The 18,941-nt window shown below is 33.6% G+C and overlaps 1 protein-coding gene across 8 annotated transcripts in view; it reads left to right on the top strand.

Annotated features, from left to right (window-relative positions):
• LOC138697776 (pericentriolar material 1 protein-like) overlaps window positions 1-18,941 on the top strand; it is a 98,278-nt gene that overhangs the window by 57,378 nt on the left and 21,959 nt on the right. For 7 of the 8 annotated variants that reach the window (XM_069823268.1, XM_069823270.1, XM_069823272.1 and 4 more), the window contains 6 exons: window positions 262-502; window positions 2,713-2,894; window positions 4,760-5,442; window positions 12,563-12,784; window positions 14,091-14,738; window positions 17,779-18,025. In XM_069823268.1, coding sequence (XP_069679369.1) covers window positions 262-502; window positions 2,713-2,894; window positions 4,760-5,442; window positions 12,563-12,784; window positions 14,091-14,738; window positions 17,779-18,025 — 2,223 coding nt within the window. The remainder of the gene's footprint in view (window positions 1-261; window positions 503-2,712; window positions 2,895-4,759; window positions 5,443-12,562; window positions 12,785-14,090; window positions 14,739-17,778; window positions 18,026-18,941) is intronic. The other variant, XM_069823273.1, reaches the window with a different exon arrangement.

Genomic DNA, 18,941 nt, shown 5'->3' with positions numbered 1-18,941 from the left:
ATATTCCTGTGTTTGTCCCTGGTCTGGAAATTAGGTTAGGCTTAGTTTTAAGACCTCTCCTGGCACTTCATAATCATCCTATCATAATGTCATCAGGGCAGTATAATTCCACCTTTCAGGTGCCCCAACCTCAGAAGTTTACAAATAAGCCACTGCCAGGGGAGACCAGAAATTTCAAACGACAACCTGGCGGCATTGGGTAAAAAAAAATGTTATTCGTACCTGTCATTAATCCTTGTTACACTGGTCTGTATTTTGTAGTTGCAGCATCAGCTGGAAGTAACCAGCAACTTATGCCAAAATATGTTGCTTGAACAAGCACATCAGCATCAGCAACACCAACAGCAACAACAGTTGTTACTGCAACATCAGCAACAGACGCAACAACAACACGGCAACAATCTTCTGCCTGCTGTTGGTCCTGGCAACAACATTATGCCTCACTGGACTTTCCCTCCTCCTCCGTACCCTTTGCCTCCACAAGCTCATTCACTTACCACAGGTAAGACATTTCCGTTCTAGTATTTGAAGGTTATGTTTTACTATTCATTACTTAACTCTACATCCACTGACTGCAAGACTCTTGGATGTGAGGATAGAATATAAAGGGTACTTGGGATGAATGATCAAGGTACATTTTAGGAAGTTCCGAGAAAAAGCAGTTCTGTGATTCTTCAGAAACACCCTGTCACTTCCTCTTTCTTTGAACCGTCATCTTAATTGGTGACAATTCATCTTTGTTATTACCTGTAGCCATTTTTGTGTACAGTAATATCACGATTAGGGAGCTGCTTTGCAAGAAACCAGAAGAAAAGTAGTAATTATACAGTGTGTCTGGCTTGAACATGTAATAAAACAGAAATTTATTACTCGAAAACTAATCAAGATATTTCAATACAGGTTTTCCTACATAGACAGCAACTCAAAATGTTTTGTGTGCATGGGTTGCATGGTGTCATAATGCTTGTACATGTGGATAACTGCATTGGAAACGATGCGGCATAAATTATGCCAGGAAATCAGATCTGAGGACAAGCCATGCTGGAGAAAATTCGCAGCATCCATTTTACAAGAAACCGAAGGAAATGACGCATTCCTTGACAGAATCTGCTTTTCAGACAAGGCAATGTTCCATGTTTCCAGAAAGTGCACAAGCACAATTGCAGAATTTGGGGCATGGAAAAAACCCTAATGCAGTGCGTCCATACCAACGTGATTCTCCCAAAGTGAATGTGTGGTGCGCACTAATGAAAGACTGGGTCATAGGACCGTTCTTTTTTGTGCAAAAAACCGTCAATGCAACTGTTGAGAGTGTTATGCCTGTGATGTCAAACACATAGGTGGAGATTAAGTATAGGTTGGACATCTGTCATGCCACTAACTGTGCTCATATCGAGGTGCTGTGGAAAATTTTTTTTTGTGAAAAAAAGAACATTTTGAGTTGCTGTTTGTGTAGGAAAACCCATATGAAAATATCTTAATTAGATTTCAAGTAATAAATTTCTGTTTTATTATATGTTCAAGCTGGATACACTGTATAATTAAACATATAACACAATGAGTGATTTTGGTGTTAAAATATTACGTGAACACAAAGTTACAATACCGAACTTAGTCTTATCCATAGGCGGAGAGAGAACCTTTTCTGTGGAGGGGGGGGGGGGGCAAAGGAAAACCATAGAATCCCCATATAAGGGGTTATGGGAGACATCATTTACCTCCTCCCCCGTTATAGCTTGACCGTGGTACAGTATTTTGGATCATTTAATAAAGGTATTTTTGGGGGGCATGTTTCTTACATTATTACAAGTTTTATAAGGCTTGAACTTTAGGTGTACTACAAATTATAATAGGGCATAACTTAAAACAATCTCCCTCTTTTTCTTTCTCATACAGAAACACATGCATACATCAATAAAAGTACGTAACAATGCCAACAGAAACTTTTTTATATGAAGCTTACCTTCTTGAAGATATCATATGAAATTTAAATTCTAATTATTTTATTTAATCTCGTCTTTAAGTTTACACATTATACCAGGATCACGTTTCTTTTTTCTGCATTATTGTACAGTATGTTATTCATACATCACCAAGTGGCGGCCTGAACACCTGCAGACTTCTAACACATGAGTACAGACTGTTACAAAAGAAAAATTACAGTGCTTCCATTCCTCACATGAGGTATAGGAATTCTTATATATTCAGAAGTGTAAAATAAATATTATAGTCCAGACACATGATCTGAAGACATTAATTCATCAATTTAACCACAGAAACTTAATCATAAACAAAAGCAAAAAAGATCTTTTGAATTCAATATTTTCTAATGTTAACAGAAAAAAAAAGAGTTCAAACAAGTTTCGAAGGGGAGGGGGCAGTGTCCCCCATGTCACCCCATAACTCCGCTTATGGTCTTATCCTACAAAAAGCTGTTTGTATCAAAGTATAAAGAGGCAACTTGCAAGGAAATAATTCGTAATAATACAAAGGGGGTGTTCTTTGAAAGTGGATCGTTTTTCCCCATAAATGATACATGCGATCATTTTGTCGAAGTACATAAAACTGCAATGCTGAATTACATAAGTGAACCATGATCGTTATTCCCATGTAACCTTCATATAAGATAATAAGAATGAAGTCATGCATTATGGAATAATGCTTTAGGCCTATATTGTTTATGTAAAAACTGACTGTGTTACATTTATTCAGGACTAGGAAGTCATCTACTCACATCAGGTGGTAACCCTGCATCAGACACTTACTACCAACAGTTGCTTGCTATTAGTCAACTCCAGCAACAACAAATGTTGTTGACAACAGTGAATCAGTGCTGTCATCTTTTGTGGTTGCAGCAAAGAGAAATAATGGCTTTAAGATCTGCGGTTCATGCTGTGAGTACATCTTAACATATAAAATATGTGGTTGGTTGATTGAAATTATATTGATTTTAATTCATAATGTAGATTGTATATCAAAGCGTTTTCAGGAACTAAAAATCATTTATGTCACGCTATCACGACAGTGGCAATTAATAAAATAATTGAACTACTGTAATTAGTTGGCAATATAAACTTAAACTTACAAAATTATAATAATATAATAACTAATAACACCAGTCCATATACAGTTGTTGACAATCTTTGATTTGGCAGTAACATATTAAAAGCACTAGCCATGACAACACATTTTCTTACAGATCTCATATTTACTGTATCTTTTGGAGGGCCAGTGTATTTAGTATAAATTCTAGTATTCCTGGTGGCTGGTAGGTCAGTTAGTAGAGCATCTGGCTACAAAATGGGAAGTCCTGAGTTCAATCCTTGGTGCATTGCCAAACTTTGAGAACGATCCTCAGAGTCCACTCAGCCTTCTGTCAGATTGAGTACAGGGTCTTTTCTGGGGTTGAAATAATGGTCGGATGATCCTGACCATACCACCTCATTCTATACCGAGGCCATGAAAACATGGAACTCTACCTTCATGCCCTTCATGCACCTTTATGAGAGTTTATGATGTCTAAAACTTTTTTTTATCTAGTATTACTTGTATTTTAAATTGCAGGACTGATTGAAAAAAAAAAACTATTTTTTTATATGAAGAAAAGGACAAGAATTGGTTTTCGTTGTTCATTTTCAATAACATTGTTATACATTGCATTCCAAAATCATTTTAAATATCAAATGTGGTGTTTTGGTAGTGGGCAAGCCCGTGAGAGTTCAGTAACATTAACCTAACATTTTTTAGTACTATTGGTAAATTTCTGTACTTTTGTGGTGGAAATCTGGCATTTTAATTAAACTATGAATATAGAAAATTATCCACGAAAGATATGCGTGTGGCTAACCTTCTCTTTCTTATATATATTTATCCATTGATCACATGTAATATGGGATACGTCATCTTATGTAAAAAAAATTTTCAGTGTGCAAGAAAGTGTACATTAAAAATAAGTACAATGCAGAGTAATGCTATTACAATACTTATGGAATAAATGTTTCTTTAAATACCATGTAATCGTAAAATAATAGATAAATTAATAATCTAAGTCAATGATCAACAAATAATATTCAGTACACTGTACATTCCAAATATTGCTCTGTTCTGTAGATAGAGTGATAGTTATTGGTAAATAAAAAGAAAAATTAACATAGTGAAATTAATATAGGAAACAAAACCATGTTTGATGGGTTTTAAATCGTAACAGTTTATTTTATTTGGCTAGTTATGTTCATGAGTGCAGTAAAACATATAAAATTATAATATGCACTTATCCTCGGTAAGAAAAGAGCAAGGGTATTGTTTATATTATTGTGTGCACACTGAGAAAAAATAAAATAGCACACCTGAGAGAAAATAAAATAGCGCGCTATTTTCAAGATTGTATTTCTTTATTGCTTGGATGTCCCATGATATGAAGTATTTTCTTTGAATTGACAAGAAATTGATGCAAATAATTTTATGTTTGTGTTTGCAGAGATGCTAACAGAAGTAGATCATCGTTGAATTGTATCTAATTCTATCCTTTATACATTAAATTTATTAATTATATGTTCTTATTCATTAAATTATATATTTACACTACTGTATTTCAATGTTTCTTTCCGAAATTTATCAAAAATTGTATTGAAAGTCAATTACTAAAGAAGACATTATGCAAAGAATTTCACTGCAATAATATTTGCTTACCTTTTGGGTAGATGGCATTATCTCTGTGCTTTATCGTATGTATAATTTATTTATATCATTACCTTCACAGCTGCAAGACAAAACACCTTGTGGGAATGGCAGTCATGAAGGTGAAAGTTACTCACCACCCATCGTGATTGGTCAACCAGAAGAAACTGTACTCATCACATCCAATCAGAACAGTGCACATCCTACACCACACCAGTCTCAGTCAAATTTAACTAGAATTCAGCAATCTGCAGCTAATCCTAGCTTGACTTCCTTCAGTCCCCACCAGAACTTGAAGTTGAGTTACAGTGGAGGTCTCTTCCAGTCACCTGAGGAACTGACTGGTTCATCTGGCGTAACAAGTGCTCATTCCCTTCCGAATCTCTCACAGGCAACAACCTCTGCCAATTCTGTTTTTTCCTCTCACCACGTTGATGGTCCTTCTTCGACTGCACCCTTAAATAATTTCAGTTCAACTGCAGGCCATAACCAAGTGCAGAATGTCCCTGCTGGCACCCTAACCTTGTCATTTCCTGTAAGTAACAATGTAAATTTCAACAACCGTTCCCAACAGCAGCCTCTCTCTTCTTTGATCCAGTGCTCTGCCCCTCAGCCTGGTTCAGGTGCCCCTTGGCTGCAACACGGGGCCCCCGGGGGGACACCAGGACTCCTACAAGCGCATTCAACTCCCTCTCCTGTACCAGCCCTCAACAATCAGGTCCCACCAGGAAACAGGGCAAACAACTACTGGGATAATTTTAGAAGGTAAAATGCTGTTCATTTTTCTGGAGTATTCTTTTTTGATAGACAGTAGGAAATCAGAATAGTTTTGTCTTGTGATTTCAGTCTCTCTCTTCGCCGCTTTACCCTCATATATATTCTTCTATTTTTCCTACTTACTGTAACTAATGGTATCATAATTTAGTTGCAGTATTTTACTATCTTCATGAATTTTTAAGAATTTTTAACAAGATGTAACAAAGATTTGTTATATTAAATTGCTAATGTATACCTATACACATATCCATTTATTTTTCTCTAGTTCAAATTGTAGATAATCCTTGTCTTTTGACATGTTCAGACACACTATTCTTTCGTTTTTTGTCAACTATGTCTTTATAAGTTTTATGAGAATAATGGGCTTTCTTGAATACTGGTACCTCAGAAATTTTTTTGACTGTTTTCTTTAAAATCCGACTTTCTGACTGAAAAGACATTATCAGAAACTATACGAAACTGTCTCCAGAAGTACGTTCATATGCTTCTCATACATGACAGTCAATGAAATTAGATGAATTGTAGGCAGGCAGATTTGTACTGTATTTACCTGAATATAAAATTATTTTTTCCAATTTTTTGTATCTGAAAAATGGAGGGTGTCTTAAATTCGCTTATTAAGGAAAATACACAAGTTGTCTAGTTTTTTTATGTTGTACAGTACACTAAATAATGCTGCAGGCGTAGTGGTTTCTTTTGTGGTCTGCATAGTATTGATTTGCAAGGTATGTGAAAAGAAAATAACTATTTCAAATGTTTACCGCACTTCAACCCCCATAAAGCCATTTATTTAGTTTGTGTACATGGTTTTTTTTTAAATAGAATATTTAGACTTTTGGGCCCTACAGGGATACAAATTTCATTTCATTAAGAGGATCTATTTATTCTACAGACATAAGTAAACTTCAAATTTTATATGTTCTAGAACTATTGTTAATAATGAATTGTGTTTGAATTCTTCAAAAAGAACCTTAAAAATTAAATCCTGTGGAAGTCATTGGAAAACTAGAGGATGTCTTATATTCGGGTAAATACGGTAATTTATCCTGTAATCAGAGGATGTGATGGTGATTACAACTACGAGAATGAAGAGAAGGAAGAAGAGTCAGATTAGACAGATTACATATTTGTAGAGACTGCAAAACAGGTGCAGACTGACTAATATTGAATATAGTGCACACAGCGATTGGACTCTTGCTTTCTGTTGATAAAATTTCAAATCTTCTTCAGTCAGCTATTGCGCCTTTATTTTTCTTTCTTCTTCATTCCAAAGATTGTATTTTATCCATTCCAGAAAAACAGCTCATTTTTTGTAGAATTCGTATTCTTTTTCAATCTCAGTAATTGAAAATAAAAACTGACAGCTTTGATGTGCCAAAGATTTGATTCCAAATTACTCATAATTGTAAGCCGAAGACTTCATTCCAAATTACTCATAATTGTAAGCCGAAATTTTTATTCCAAATTACACATAATTGTAAGCCAAAGACTTCATTCCAAATTACTCATAATTGTAAGCCGAAGATTTGATTCCAAATTACTCATAATTGTAAGCCAAATATTTGACTCCAAATTACTCTTAATTGTAAGCCAAAGACTTGATTCCAAATTACTCATAATTGTAAGCTGAAGATTTGATTCCAAATTACTCATAATTGTAAGCCGAAGATTTGATTCCAAATTACTCATAATTCATAATTGGAAACCAAAGACTTGATTCCAAATTACTCATAATTGTAAGTCGAAGATTTGATTCCAAATTACTCATAATTGTAAGCCAAAGACTTGATTCCAAATTACTCATAATTGTAAGCTGAAGACTTGATTCAGATTACTGATAATTGTAAGTAAGTGTAAGACTACAGAAAATAATATAATAATCATCTTAAATCCTTGTGGCATGTATTTTTAAACAGTGAGCTAATTCTACATTTTAATCTGTTCATTTAGTTGATTTGCAGTGCCTCGAGGTATAGTCAACTGACAAGGGAACCTCCCACATAATGGTGCTCGAATTTAATGAAAATGTATCAAATCAGTCAATCTTCTTAATGTATCCAGCTGTTTGCTGACAACATCATCCAATATATTTTATAAACAAGGAAAGGTGAAATAAACGACTATCACTACATTTCTTTACGAACGAAAATTAGCTTAAATAAGCTTTTTCATTAAATTCAGGCACAATGACTGGGATGGTTCCCTTGTTAGATCTAACTAGAATCATAAAATTTAAAACAAAATATACTGTATTTAGATCTCCAACTAATCTATACCCAAAGGTTCAAGACTTTGTTAAAATTGATCTTTAAAAATCAGTACTTCAACCATATAACTAACTCATATTTTAAACATCTTAAATTTTATTTCCAAGGAATATATTACAGTTAGCTTTAGAGAGAGAGATAGCACTCACAAATGTAACTTATTTTCTGTTTGTTGAGACAGTTTCGTAAATTTTTCTAAACTTTTAAAATTATTGGTTTCAGTGACATTACACTCATAATTTAACAATGAAACACCAGAAAAAATATGTAAATCCAAAAAGTAAGTAGCAGACTTATCATTGAAGTGTCTTTAAATTCATTTGTGCTAGGTATTGTATTTGTTTGTCCTGATTTTATTACATGCAGTTGACAAGTGATGTTAGGAAATTCTCTTTATATGAAAGTTTACATGTGTTATAGACTGTTGTCACCTGATGAATATTAAGAGCTGTTTAAATTACAAGCGTAGTGCTGTGTTTTATTTGTCCTTAGTATCCTTTTAGTGGGCTGTGTCTCGTTATGTCAACATTAGTAATAGCTAAGATTATAGACCTATATATACATACATTTAACTATATAAATGAATATGTATATGTTTCAATTTTGTATTGTCAGAGTCATATCAGCTAGTCTTGGGATAGAGTACCGGTACTAAGTTTGTATTTGAGAGGTTGAAGATCCTATCTCTTAATCAAGTTATTTTGAAAAGTAGGCCTACATATTATTTTTCTCAGTTTTTTCAAGCTACTCTACTTTTAAATAATCTTTCAGCTAGTATAATAATGTGATTAAGTAATTGTAAGAGATCGTTAATAATTACTTCAAAGTAACGAAATTCAACATTTATTATACTGGGTGTTCAGTTCAAAGTGTGTCATGGCTCGCTGTATGCCGTCATGTGGCTAGCCGATGAGCCTAGAGAATTCAATCTTTCTACACTTCCGCAGAGGTGTATTACCTATGTGCCAGAGAAGTTGCCTAGCAAGTACGGAGTTCATTCTGAAGAGTACTTATCAGTACGTACAGTAACGCTGGTAGTGGCAGGAATGTGAACTGTTTCGAAACATGTACTGAGGTGAGTTTTTTTCTTACTGTTGAGATATGGGGAGAGGGTTAAGACGACTACTTACGTATTTGTTGACATTAACTTCGACGGTCAACATGGACACGGAGCATTTGATTTGTATTGTGGAATGTTGCCGTACGCAACCGATGATAACAAATACTCTGCGTACGACTTGGCCGCGCAAAACATAGTTCGAAAGAGGTTATGGTAGCACACAGACCGTACAGACCGCTATCTGTTGCTATGACGTTCAAGTTATATCGTACACGTTCTCAAGTTCAGATTGAACGCCTTGATTAATAGGCAACTTCTCTGACATAAAAGCTGAAACTCACTTCAAATCGCTGACTCATCAACAGTGATGTCATGACACACTTTGAAATGAACACCCAGTATATTTATAAAAATATCAGTTTTACATTTTAGAATTTACATGATAGTTTGCCTCGAATTTAGTATAGATCAGTACTACATCACTATAAATGTTAGTGTGAAACAGTGAAGATAAGAGAAAGTACGGTATATGCAAAATGACGTTTTATTCCACCTATGCTACTTGTAGCAGTCAGGTCTAATTGAGCCAATAAAAACTTATTTTTTAACATTGACTTTAATACCATATATTTTCTGTCTCCAAATTGGACGCTTCCTCAGAATGACTTGCTTTACCATGAAAGATACATTTCTGATACATATGGATGATTGTAGTTAGGCTTACACTGCGACTTTCATAACACCATAACTGTGCACATTGTGTGTAGCTAGTGAAGCTGTACAATAATTGTTTTGATATTACGACATAAAGCTATTAAACAGAAGACGAAGGAGAGGTGCTTTAATTCATAATTTAGTTAAAATATCATACGAATTCTTCCCACATTTTGGCAGTCAACGATATTATCAGCCTATAAACACATATATCATTCAATTACTTCATTTTTCAAGGCTAATTGATACAAAAGTATACAAATCTTGGAAAGTTTTCAGCACATAATCTTAGTCATTTCCTCTTTAAACTTTTTTCAAGCCCAAACACCATCCTTACTCAGTTTAGCAAAATATCAGTTGCGTCTTATTCAATAAATATATCTTACTAAATTTCCATTTAATGTGTACACAGAAACCCTTTAAAATCAATCTCATCTCCCCCATGTATTTTCCACTTGTAAAAGTAATTCTATACACAAAAACAATCATCACATCAAAAAAAAAATCCACATTGAAGGTGAAGAAATCATAGAAGTGACCAGACTTCATCAGAATTTAAAATCAGTAAACAACATGGTAAGTGGCTGCATTTTGAATTTGTGTGCAATTTTTCTCACTGTTAATTACATATTACATACTAATTTCTGTACATCCCAGCTTTACAATGGTATGCGTGTTATGATGTAACATTTCGGACTTAGTAAGCATATTTTCAAAGTATTCATTGCTATGAAAATTATACAGCATGTATTATTGACTTACGTTACGGAATCATAATGGTCAAATTTTTAATAGAGTTCTTACTAACCTCCAGAATGAAACTTAACATCACTAATATGAAGCCCATCCAGCAGAAATCTAACATCAAACTTATTGAATCCATTCTTTCCAGCTTTCTGATCAGCATCATATTATTTGCCTTGCATTTGCATGTATTATTATTATTATTATTATTATTATTATTATTATTATTATTATTATTATTATTATTTACTTATCAAACACGTTTTCTTTTGACAGTCGTGGAAGATATTTTGCATAGAGGTTACACAGTATGGCCACTGGAACAGTAGGTCTACTGAATGGTACACGGGTTTGCTATAAATTGTGCAGAAGCTCTTGGTGTCATTTCTTTGAAAGCAGTTAGTGGCTATTTTACAGGTTGGAAAAACATCCACAAATAGCGGTTTATATTGGCAGCAGCAATACTATGCAAGGCTTGTAATAACTCATTCTATAAAAAATACTGACTAATGTAAGGTACTGTAGTGTACTACATGTTTTTTTTTTTTTCCGCAGCAAAAGAAAGACAGTTGGATAACCTGCTGATCAGTTAATAGGATGACGGGTAATCGGGGCTCTGCTGTATTAATATCAATGAATTTGTTGAATTAGGATGGCAACTTTATAATCTCATATCATAATTTATTGGATTATTTTAATAAAAATACATTTCGCTCTATTATTATTATTATTATTATTATTTCATAGTGATTTTTGCAAAACATGCAAGCATACATAACAAACAAACAAACACACACACACATCTAAATAGCTACATTGTCATTAATTATTTTTGCGTTCCATCCATTCATTCACTTTAAAGCACAAGTTTAATGTGAACAAAATTTCGTCTTCATGATGAACGTTAGATGAAACTTCCCCTGTTCCATTCTACTAATTCTGGTAATATTATTATTAATACTTCCATTTTATTTGAAGAACTAGCCGTACCCGTGCGCTCCGCTGCACATGTTACAAATAAATATAAAGTAATTACATAATTAAAATAGGACGTTTGATCCAGGGAACATTCGTGTTTGATAGAAGGATAAATCGTTTAATATGGTACTTAATTTAAATTGTATTTAAATAATTAAAATGCGGTCATTTTGGTCCAGAGAGCAATCATTTGGCGCAATGACAATTCTTTTAACATGTTTCTTAATTGTTATTACATGCAACCATAGTTTAATGAAGATTGACATATCATTTAGTTTTAATGTGTATACTTTATATTACTTGCTATATGTTTCAGAAGTTACTGTAATAACATTTTAGAAAATTATGTCCCTCTAGAGAATATACACTTTCCAATGGTGAAATAATAATTAAACAATTAATTAGCTTCCGATATTACTTCATACAAACACAGAAACATTCTCTCTATGCTGTGTTTAATAGCTTTCGATTGTTGTTGTCCAGGCCCCCTTATAGACGAAGTCATTTGTTTTTATTTCAGTACAGCGCCTTAGATGGCATTGTTATTGTAATTTTAAAACTCATTTATCTCATTAAATATCAGTCCTACCAAAATTTTGTGTAGAATAATACTTATCGGAAATTATTTTTAAAGAAACTTTTGTTATGTGGCATTTTTCATGAAAATCAATAATAAGGGAGATATTTCGATTTATTTAATTCAAGTCCCCTTATAACCTCCCTTTTAAATAAAGTATTTTGAATGCCATATAACCTAAAATCTAAATTACAATGAACTTAATTTATATTCCAATTTTCATGTAAATCGGTTCAGCCATTATCGCGTGAAAAGGTAACAAACATCCAGACAGACAGACATAGAAACAAAAATTTCAAAAAAGCGATTTTCGGTTTCAGGATGGTTAATTATGCATGTTAACACTAATCATTTTTGGAAAATCGAAAATTACAAGAAAAATTTTGGCTACAGTTTTATTATTAATATAGATGAAATGTGGTTTAGCCTGTATTATCACCATGAGAAGTATGTGCAACATTTGATGCCTATTCAGAAATTAACACCTTTATATAATATAAAGTAAATTAAGAATAAACTAAACAACGTTATAATTACTACTATTAGAAATACCTGACATAACATCATGGTTATATACAACGTATTTTATCAAATAATCTATATTGAAATCAGAAGTGTTTTTCAGAGGACATCACTCCTTATTACCTGACATGTTTTCATTCTTTTTGTAAAGTATTTACAGCATTTCTGTTATAAATTCTCCCTCAAATTCATTGAAATATTAAAACTGATGTGTGAAAGGAATAATTGAATTTTGTGTTTTCTCAGCTACTCACGGCAGAATCTATTGTCAACAAGCACAAAGAGTAATGAAGGCGTGTCACACAGTCCCAGTCCATTGGTGGACAGATCTCATAATACGCTGCGAGGATCTGTTAGTCAGTCAAGCAGTTTAGCAACTCCAGATCCACAGTCAAGTACCGCAGTATTATCACATAGCATAGGAGCCATATACTCTGGTCAAGAACAAATTGGACCAGCTTGTAACATGTGAGTATATTGTGGTTATATTTTCGTAATACGTCTTGCTTATTTACTTCATGACTGTAATTCTACAAAAAAAAATCGATTTCGAGATTTTCGCAAAAATACATGTTTTCAGCATCCCTAATACTGAAAAAATCGTTTTGGGTATGTTGTCTATCTGTTGGTCTGTGTATAGCGATTCTTTTAAACTATTGCATGAGTGTTGTTCATATTTATTGTCTAAGCATCAATGGATCCAGAAATTATGCACATGAAATATAATTATGTTAATAAAAAAAATTGAAGAACTTGGTTGAAGAAGGGCCTGTACTACTCTTCCATCAAAATTACAGTGAAACCCCGATAATACACGCCTGTTTGTTATGCTATCCTGCATTATGCACTCTTTTTATCCGGTCCCTTGAGATTCCTATATAAAATCATGTAAAATCCACCACTTAATATGCTCATCATCCCATTTAATACACTCTTTCATATGCTGAAAATTCTAAAATATCGTACTTTAAAGGATACTGAGAAAATTTACCTGGACTTCTACATTTACGATTAGTACCCGCATATTTAAGGATTTGTAGGATACTTTGTTTGGTGAATACAATTGAGTGGACTGCAAGACTACTATATTCAGAGCCTGTCCTTCTTGCTGGCAGTTTTAAATCACATTGTCAATGAAGACTTCACTGGTGCATCTTGTACAAGTGTGAAGTGACTCGTTAGTGCCAACATGAATAAAGGAGTGAAACCGTTATCGGAGTAATTATAAATTCTCTGTAAAAATGATGAAAACATCATTATGAATCAGAAACAGTTGGCAAAATCATTAGAAATCCCTTTTTCAACCCTTAGAACAACAGTGAAAAATCCTTAAATTTCCTCAACAAATGTTTATGCTGATTTATATCTTTGTGTTAAAATTTAAGAAATCCAAAAATAACCCACTCTCACTAATACGCTGTCCTGTTTAATACGCTATTTTTATATGGTTCCTTGAAAAGCGTCTTACTGAGGTTTCATTGTAGTTTTTCTTTTTGCAGAATATGATAGCAGATACCATCTAGTATAGTGGTTCCCAAGTGTTGGTTGCGAGCCCCTGAGGGATCGTGTAAAGAGCTGAGGGAACCACGAGATGATTTACGAAATAAAACAAAAAACGCCTTATTAACATACATTATTTTGTATTTAGAAACATAAAAATCAAGTAATGATTTAAATGAATCTAGGGTTTACTGTATTATGATACAACAAAACTTCTGTTTCACTATTTTCACGCAAAAAATTGTTTTTATACACATCATTAATTTTATTTCAGGGCTCGTAAAGAAAAACTAAACACAGAGCAGTACCAGAGCAGTCAAGATAACCTTTCTATGCCAGGACCAACTCATGCCAACATGTCAGACACAGCTTCAATACAGTGTCAATTGTTGGGACCGTCAAATGCATCATCTTCTTGTCCAAGACTGAGAAACCGTCATAATTGTGGTGATTTTCAGCTGCAGCCAAATACTTCAAGATCAAAGCAATCTCAGAGACAAACTTTGTCCATTGATAATGTCCCACGGGATTCTCAGCTCCAGACAAATGTCTTAGGAATGAGAGGCTTGATCAGATGTTCAGGATCACAAGTGTTGCCTAGCAGCCATAACTTTAGTTCGTTGTCAGAATTTAATCTCGAGACTGATAGTGCAATGGACGCCAGGAACTTAACAGTTAGAAGTCACGAACCTCAAGACCACCAGAGTTTTTCATTAACATCCACTCCTTTACCAGCTTATCAGGGTAATGAAGGGCCGAGGAATGAAGCAGAAACATCAGAATTTTTGCATGTTAATTCTCAAGGTATCATAGTAGATGGAGTAAACAAAGGAAAGAATCCCAAGGCGATGTCAGTTTCTCATACACAACAAAATTCAAGATATGGTTCTTCAGGAAATATAACGGATCAAAAACCACAAAGGTAAAGTATTTGTTTATCTTTCATTACTTTTTAGTCACTGTAAGTAAGTTCCATTTGTTTCACTGTAGTGAAAGTGATTACAGCTTCATACTATAATCTCTGATAAAGTAATAAGTGTAAGTGTCTGGTTTATCCTTCTGTCTTGTAGTGCATCAATATTTGTCATATTTTACATCTTTTATATCTTTGAAAAATATTGGAGTGCAAGAGGCCAAATGACTTTGTCAAACGCTTGGCATTAGAAAACAACATAACATCTTTTGTAACTGTGTTTTTTAATCAGTTAGTTTATAACATCTTTCTGCATCCAGTTAATATTCTTTTGCCCTTCTCCAACCTTCTCTGTTATTACGATTTCCATCCGCCAGTCATTCTCCTGAATGTTGTTTAAAATGCCTTCCATTCGTGTCATGTAAGGATGCTCTTTGTAAGTATAGTTTGTGAAGAATTTCATAACTACAGCATCAGTATTATATGAAAAAGAATAAATCTTACAAAAGAAAAATTGGATATCATGTCTACATTGAAATTCACTAAAAAAAAGTCCCTTGGATACGTGCTACAGGAAATGGTATTAACAAGTCATAAACTAAAACCACTACAAAATTATTTAAATTTTAATTGTAGAAAATAACAAGAAGAGCAAAATGACTGATTGTACACTGATGCAACATTTACTCTAACATTATTAATGAAGAAAAGGAGACAATATAACATAGAAACACACCTGTTTTTAGATTTCAAAAAAGCATTTGATAACCTGATAAGCCAAACCTATTTAACATTCTAGAATAAAGAAATATTCGAGACAAATTATTACAAGCAATAGTAGATATTTATATAGAACGCAAAATATCAATAAAATTGAATACCAAACTCTCACAAGAAGTCGATATTAACAACAGAGTACAGCAGGGTTCCTGGTTTTTGCTAACATAAATCAGTATTTACATGGACGATATTCTAAATAAGTAGACAGAACTGAATAATGGAGGAATTGAAATTACCAGAGCAAAGAAAATTTCATCTGTAATATTGATGATTAGCTCATAATACCAGAATGGGAAGATAATTTAGATTGCAAATCACAAAGTAGACATAATTATAAAAGACTATGTATAGTTTAGCAGTTGCAACATGAAATCTAAAATAATGGCATGTTGAGGTGTAATTCAAAGAGAACCAAAATATTAATTAACAAAATTATCGAGGAAGTAAATGCATTCAGTTGTTACAAAGTTTAGTTTCAAATGAAATGAAAAAGACATTGACAGTAAAATTTCACAGTTCTTAAAATATCAGAATTATTTATATTTTCAAAACCAACAGAGTACAAATGAGTACAAGAATAAAATTATACAACACTCTAGTCTTTTTGTTCTGTTATATCGTAACGAAAGTTAGACTATCAAAGCCAAAGACAAATTCAGACTGACATCTGTTGAGATGAAATTTGTGTGAAGAACAGCAGGATAGTCCACCACTGTGAAACAAGCAGGTCTGGGTACAAATCCTGGTTGGGAAAGTTACCTGGTTGAGGTTTTTTTTTTTCCAGGGTTTGTCCTCAACCCATGAAGAACAAATGCTGGGTAACTTTTAGTGCTGGACCCTGGACTCATTTCGCTGGCATTATCACCTCCATCGCACTCAGACAGTAGATAACTGTAGCAGTTGATAAAGCATCGTAAAATAACAAATAAAAAGAGTAGGATACAATTAATAATAATAATAATTATTATTATTATTATTATTATTGTTGTTATTGTTATTGTTATTATTATTTAATGTTTTATTTATTGGTCAGAGTTAGAACTCTGTGACATTTTGCAAGAACTAAAAGTAACCCTCATTTTGGGAAAAATATCAACTTACAAAACGAATTGGAATGAACATGTAAAACAAATGTCCATATTAATAATGAAATATTCTCTAAATGGAAAAAGAGAGCTGGGCCAACCAATGAAGAAACTAATAATGAATTCTAAGGCCGAAACAGGTCCATGATGATGATGATGATGATGATGATGATGATGATGATATCAACCCTATATTTGTTTCATATAGACAAAAGCAAAACTATCTCATTGGACAGGATGTTGAAGCTCAAACATCACGCTACAATGGCACTGAGTAGCAGTAGGGGTATCAGTCCTATGTGCTGGCCATCTTTACTCCAAAGGATATACCCCTGTTACTCATTTTTGTTAGAGGCTGAGTGAACCCCATGAAAATCCATGAACCCATTGAGAATTGAATCTACGATTTTCTAACTTGCAGCACAATGCCTTAACTGCAACTCTTTTTGCACCCTATTCATTTTATATTTGTGAGGTTATTATGAGAGTGCGGAATTGTGAATGTTTTAATGTGATATGTCACAGTAAAAATATCTGTTAAAAGTTGTTGTTTTCTAATGCCAGGCGTTTGACAATAAAGTCATTTGACCTCTTGCACTCCAATATTTTTCAAAGATATTATCATGGCCAGCCACTGAAGCACAGATTTTGAGGTGTTCCGAATCCATTTCTTGGTTTGAGTTGCACAATGGGCAGTTAGGGGACTGATATATTCCAGTTCTATGCAGGTGTTTGGCCAAACAATCATGGCCTGTTGCCAATCTAAATGCAGCTACAGACGATTTTCGTGATAAATCGGGAATTAACTGTGGATTTTGATGTAGAGAGTTCCATTTTTTCCCTTGAGATTGTGTTATCAAATCTTGTTTGTTGAAGTCTAAGTATGTAGATTTAATAAATCTTTTCACAGAGTAATACGTAGATTTAGTAACAGGTCTGTATGTAGCAGTGCTGCCCTTCTTTGCTAAAGCATCCGCATTCTCATTTCCCAGGATTCCACAATGGGACGGTATCCATTGGAATATAATTCTTTTATTGAGTGATATTAATTGAGAGAATATCTGTTAAAAGTGCCACAGAGTCTTCTTCACTTCCTCTGGATTATTTGGAAAACCTGCTCCTCGATCACAGCACGTAAAAGACTTTCTGTGTTACAAATAAGCTGTATTTCTTTATGTTTCTAGGACAAGTAATTCCTTATTCGAAGCTCTCAGTGAAACTGTGTACACAGAAGTAGCAGCTCTCATATCTGCCAATGAGACTCGTCCTCACTTCTTGATTCAGCTGTTCCGCGACCTTCAAATGATCAGCTGTGATCCTCTTCGCCAGAGAACATTGCAGTCAATTCAAGAAGTCGTTAGTCGATATCTTGCCTCTGGACCAGCAGTTAACCATCATAGTCCACAAGTCGACATCCAGCAGTCTAATCAGGTAAGTACATAATATCGTCGTGTGAATGCAAGAACTAGGTAACTCGAAATTTGCGTTTTTTAGTTACCTCTTTTATAGCATAGCAAAAATCGCACAAAATGTAATGCAAGGACTTGCTAACTGATCGAACGATACCAGCGACATCTATTTTCCAATATAACAAATAGGTAAATGAAAACGAGACATATTCCTTAGTGCAATAAATAAGTAAATAGACAATGTCACAAAATATATAAAATCAAGTTACCTAGTTCTTGCATTGACATGACGATATATAAAAGATGATGAAGTTCTGCAATTGTGTTAATTACGAGATGTCTCCGAAATACATGTACTTAACACATTTTATAATTTTTCTGATCAATTAATCACTTTCTTTATTGGTTTTTTATCTGCACAAAATATGAAATCAACAAAGAAATATGGACCTCTGTATTTATGCAATATACATGCCAAAAATTATATATATAATATATTTTTATAGATATGGTTAAAAGTATTTTTATGTTTTAATTATATGAAGCATAATGTTGGCTTACTTTTAAAACCTCATAACTACATTCGAGAATATTGCACAAAAATGCACTACTAATTCCACAATTTGGGACATCTGGCCAACATCTACGGCTAAACACTAGGATCCAGAATATAAAGCAAAGATTAACTTAAAAATAAAGTACAATTTGATTTGCGAAGAGAATACGAAACAATGATAAACTTAAAAATAAAGTATCGGTACAATTTGATTTCAGAGAAACATGAGATAGAAATACAATAAAGAATAATTGAATAACCCCCCCCCCCCCGAAATAAAGGTATATGGCTCATGCTTTCCCTATGTACTTAGACCCTTATTCCGGGAAATGTAGTAAATAATATTACGTAGTGTTATACAAGTGGTTGTGTGAAATGGACA

Source organism: Periplaneta americana, chromosome 4 (assembly GCF_040183065.1).
Source record: "Periplaneta americana isolate PAMFEO1 chromosome 4, P.americana_PAMFEO1_priV1, whole genome shotgun sequence".
NCBI lineage: Eukaryota > Metazoa > Arthropoda > Insecta > Blattodea > Blattidae > Periplaneta > Periplaneta americana.
This window is presented reverse-complemented; position numbering and strand designations above follow the sequence as displayed.